The sequence below is a fragment of the Marmota marmota genome, unplaced genomic scaffold (genome assembly GCF_001458135.2).
Source record: "Marmota marmota marmota unplaced genomic scaffold, marMar, whole genome shotgun sequence".
Taxonomy (NCBI): domain Eukaryota; kingdom Metazoa; phylum Chordata; class Mammalia; order Rodentia; family Sciuridae; genus Marmota; species Marmota marmota.
Genome location: NW_026000108.1, coordinates 30,250,263 through 30,255,219, shown reverse-complemented (window position 1 = coordinate 30,255,219; position 4,957 = coordinate 30,250,263). Strand labels below are relative to the sequence as shown.

The 4,957-nt window shown below is 43.8% G+C and overlaps 1 protein-coding gene across 2 annotated transcripts in view; it reads left to right on the top strand.

Moving 5' to 3' along the window:
* Positions 1-1,964, top strand: part of Tmem156 (transmembrane protein 156) — a 35,913-nt gene extending 33,949 nt beyond the window's left edge. For both annotated transcript variants that reach the window (XR_007341060.1, XM_015482031.2), the window contains one exon: positions 1,434-1,964. Coding sequence is in view for 1 of the 2 variants with exons in the window: in XM_015482031.2 (XP_015337517.1) it covers position 1,434 (1 nt within the window). In the remaining variant the exon portion in view is untranslated. The remainder of the gene's footprint in view (positions 1-1,433) is intronic.
* The last annotated feature ends 2,993 nt before the right edge of the window (positions 1,965-4,957 follow it).

The following is a 4,957-nucleotide window of genomic DNA, read 5'->3' as shown; positions in this document are numbered from 1 at the left end:
CTCCCACCCAACCCAGTAGCATCACAGGCTGGTAACCAAGCCTTCAACACACAGTCTTTGGGAGACATTTAAGATCCAAACCGGAACAGGAGGGAAACTAGAATTTATGAGTTCCTTCTTACTGTGTTATATACTCTTCATAATACTTGAGTTGTTGTCAGTAAAGGTCCTAAAAGGAAACTGGTATTATATCCAAATTGAGTTTGATCCTGTTAATCAGAATATGAGAAGGCCAAGTTGAGGGTCAGCACCTTGGCTCTAGTGACAGTGAGGTGCTACTACTGTCCTTAAGGCCAAAGGGGCAAGGAGCTCAGAGAGACAGAGACACACAATCACACACAGAACGTGGGGAGAGCAGTCTGAATGAGTGTGATCTGGCAGAGGATGCTATAGCCCGTGGTTGCCCAGGAGAGAGAATTAAATACTCCTGCTCTGCTGGACTGGGTTCCTACCCTCCACTGGCCACACTCAACTGGGGCCATTTGGCACTGGACTTGGTTCAGACAGTTCATAGAGGCTGGCCTCAGGGGCACCAGGCAGAGTGGATGTAAGTAGAGAGCAGATTTGTAGAGACAACCAAAGGACCCTGCACAGCCAGCTCCACAGTCCAACCAGCCACCAAGTACCCAGGATGTCCTGTTCAGGACAAAAGAGAGGCAGGGCTTAGTGCTTGGGTCTTGATGCAGTCAGGGTCTGCTGTTGGCTCAGAAATTCCCAGATAGAATCTAGAATAGCCATATGATGTGTCAAGGAAGTATTTTGGGACATGATGCTTGATGCCCCTTGCTCTGGGCTGCTCAGTCTTGCAGATGAGAGCTCCTTTTTGGCCGTTCACCAAGTGCCTCTTTATTACCTGCTGTGTCAAAAATTCTTCTACTCATTGGCAAAAGTAACAAGGCTGTGAGTGGAGAAATCAGAGTAGGGAACCTCTAATTCCAACAAACAGTGTCAAGCTATTTGATAGGGCTGTTCTCAGGGGCAGAAGAGAGCATAATAGAGACCCCACACTCAGGGGACACGATGCCTCACATTTATTAAACTTTCCATAAAAATCTGTTGGGTGAAAGAATTAATCTCAACTTCTGTCTCTACTAGAATCATGGAATGTTGTTATTTAAAGAAACTTGCACCAACATTTTCATTTAATAGATGGAGAGGGAAAGACCAAGGTACTATGGTAGCAGAAGCTCAGGAGACCCTAGGTTTCTTCTGTCCCAGGGACAGAAGTTTTAGTTCTACCCACACAGTCTTCTTAGGGATATAATGGGGGCTCCATTGCATAAGGGGAGTGGAAATTGTCTTGAGGAAGTTTTTTGGTGTTCTTATAAATGATTTAAAATAGTTTCCTACCAATTCTAATTTAGGGAATACTTAACAAACTTTTTGTGTGAATAACATTTTTTTCCTTTTTTTTTTTTTTTTTAAATCTTCAGATTATCCCTGAGCAAATTGGACTGAACCCTATTGAAGAATGCTTATAATTTTATTTTGGGAATGAGTAGGTTGGTAAATGTTTGGGTCCAGCTGAGGCTCACAATAGGAAAGTCGTGGGAATCAGACTTCTTGATGGGAAGTAGCTCAGAGCTTTCATCTGACCCAAGAGATCAAGGGAATGAGCCTGTTTTCAAGGAAGCAGCATGAGTCATGGAAAACCCATTTCCGGTGAAACCCACGGAAAGAACAGGAGAACACTTAACTCTTATTTTCATCCATCACTACAGTGGACCCAAGGTTTTAATTTTGACCAAGAATGGTCAAGGATGAAAGTCCTTTCTCTCATTGCAGATTCTGACTGGGTGACTTTTTTCCTATACCAAAGATTGTTTAGTATTTGGCAAATTGCTTAGGAGGGCCTGGGCTATTTGCTTATACATTTGTTTGCATTCATTAATCTTGCCTCCTTTTGGCACTAGAATGTTTTAAAAACATTTCACAGATACCAAAATAAAATGATTTAAATGAAATGCTTGGGTATTTAAGTTTAATAGCAAAGTGTTTTTCGTGTCATTCTGTGGCTTTCATATTTGTAACAGCCTTCCTGGATGTCAAGAATAATGGTAGTTATTAATTATAATAAAAAGCACATATAGGCAAGGGGACAGCTCTTAATGTTGAAAAAGAAGCAAAATATTTTCCTAGAGTTTACATGTCATCTTCCGAAATCATCATATGATTAAGATTGCTTATCTGAGTAGACGGGCAGAGTTTAATTACAGGGTCAGACTTAATATTAAGTGATGGATAATAATAATTACCATTATGTAATTATTAATATTATGTCCTTAGTATTGATATTAAGGACATGCTACCTTAAAATATGGCACTGGAATATTTTAAATAGAATGACTTTGAACAAACAGCAGAAGGAGGAAGGTCACTCTGCTCTTCCCCTACCACCTTTCTTCCCTGAAGCAGACAATAAAATCTTTTCTGACCTTCCTCTGAAACAGATCACAAGATCCCTGTGTGAGAGGCGCCCTCCCTCTGTGGGAGCAAGGAGCATTCTTGTTTCCAAAGACTTGGGCCACGGAAGAGTGTGAACAGACAGGCCTGGCAGAGTTCCCCAGTGTATCATCATTCGAGCATACGATTTCTGCTCTATCATATTTTACTCTCCATTCTTCATCAAAACTAGAAAAAAAAAAAAAAACCCCTTGGGTTTAACTTATTCTGTAGGTCCTCATTTCCTTTTGATGTCTCTCATACTATATAAATAAAACAAATTAGTATTGTTTTCTCTTATTAATCTTTTGTTATAGAGGCCTCATCTGTGATCTTACCAGGGTAGATGAAAAGATATTTTTTTTTCCCTTAGACAAGCAGCCTCAATAGGAATGAATGTGCCAGCACAGAGGGGTTTTTCTGTTTTTTCTTTTTTTTTCTGTCTCTCTCCCTCCCTCCCTGCCTCTCTCTCTCTTTCTTTCTTTTATTTATTGCTAGGTCACAAGCTGAAATTTTAATTGTAAAATTTAGAAACTGAAAATTTGGCCAATGGAATGCTGCTAGTCTTACTTTTTCTTGTCTTCACATCCCTAATTAATAGGTGAGTCAGCTCGGGTCTGAGATTTTTTCGGCAGGAGTTAGGGGTGTCGCACTCTATGAGGTATGGATATTATACCATTTCTGAAAAGCCAAATTATCGTTTCCCGGCACATCACCTATTATGTTCTGACAAATGACTTGGAAATCAGTGGGAACTTGGCTTACAAAAGGCATAAATTAAGTTCAAGTTCTGTTAAGTTGTGGCAGCTTTCAGGAAGCTAATTTCACTTATTTATTAAAACGGAAGACTTTAAAAGATGCTAGGAACCTCAAAAAGACCTAGATGGCCAGCTCTCTGACCACCAAGGGCTTAGGAGCTGGCAGAGTGGACAGGACAGGCGCACCACCTGCTAAGATACAAGACACATAGAGTGAGGTAAGTGTCATTTACAAGATGCTGGCCTCCTGCTGAGGATTTCATCCCAATCACTCTTCTCCTACCTGTTTTTTCAATCATGCTGTGGTCACTAATCCATGCCGTCTCCCTCTGTGGACTTGAAGTTGCATGAGTGGTCCTCCTCCCTGTGGCATCCTTGGCAGCTGGGATGCTGTTTGGCTCACAGTCGGTTCTTTACCAACACTGGCTAGATGAAGAACCCATCGAGGGAGCCCCCACTACATACCAGGTGTGCACCAGGTATGCTCTTGTTTCTTCCTCACAGTGACAACTCGAGACAGGTGTCACTCTCCCTGAGAAATCTGAGGCCAAAGGAAGTTCACCAATTTGCTTACTGTCTCAAGGCTACTGCGTGATGGCATCCCAGGTCTGTCTGGCTGCCCTGCTCCCTCTTGGAGCTCTGTGGCATGGAGGCGGGCATTGGAATAGGAGGTGGTGAGGTGCCCGAGGAAGGGCTGCAGTCAGAGCAATGTCAGGGCTTTCTCCTGGGAGTGCAGGGAGGCTGGGCTGAAGGCACCTTGAAGACTTCTCCCTGGGATTGGTGCTTGGACACTGGTCCTGGGTGTCCTTTTGTCTGGTAGTTCTGATCCCATCTCCCCCCGATTGGTCCCAGTTAAAAAAGAACCTGTGGTCCTTGGTGCCTGGCATGACTCATGATTTCCTATCTACACTGCTGACCCTGGCTTTTAAAATGTCTTGCTGTTCAACTGGTTCAAGTCGGACTTTATCCACCCCAGGTCCCCTCCCAATGACTTCTTGACCCATGTCAGCTATGAACCTTTACTCGTCTCCTTGGGCGCTGGCTCTGTTAGCAGCCAGGACCTCAGCCCTCTATTTAAAGAATTCAGGAGCAGGTTGAGAGTGGAGAGAAGAAACAAGGCACCGTGCCAGGAGGCTGCCACAGTCGCTGAATCGTTGAGCGGTCACAGTGGAATCAGAGTAGCGGAAAAAGGGATGGATGGAGAAGAGGGCTGTGGAGGCAGGGTTGGCTGTGTGTGGCAAATGGTGCATGCCGGGGCAGCAGTCAGGTGGGCAGGGAAAGGAGGGGGAAGAGACCTACATGGCAAACTTCCAGACTTCTGCCTGCAGAAAATAACATCATCCAAACGTAAAGCTGCAAGTTTTGGTTTCTATAAGGATTTTCACTTTTCTGAGGATTTCCTCCAACCTCTGTCCTCCTAGCTTTAAGTTCAACTTTCTCTTCTTCTATACTTAGAAACCCTTGAATGGAGCCTGCAAAACACCTTTTCTTCCCTGCCTTTCCTCTGCTTGTTACCTGTGCCCTTTCCTTCCAGCTTTCAAAATCCTCTGTACTGTTCCACCCAGTGTCTTTTAAATACTGCCTCTTGTTGTGTGTGTGTTTCCCTAGAGTGTAGTCCTCCTACAGTGTTTCTTATGTCATGCTTGTACCACAGCTAATTGTCTTCATGTCTGTCTTCTCCCCACCCCAGACTGTGAGTGACATAGGGACAGCGTCTCCAATCTGTGCATCCCCAGTGACAGGCATTCACCTCTTCC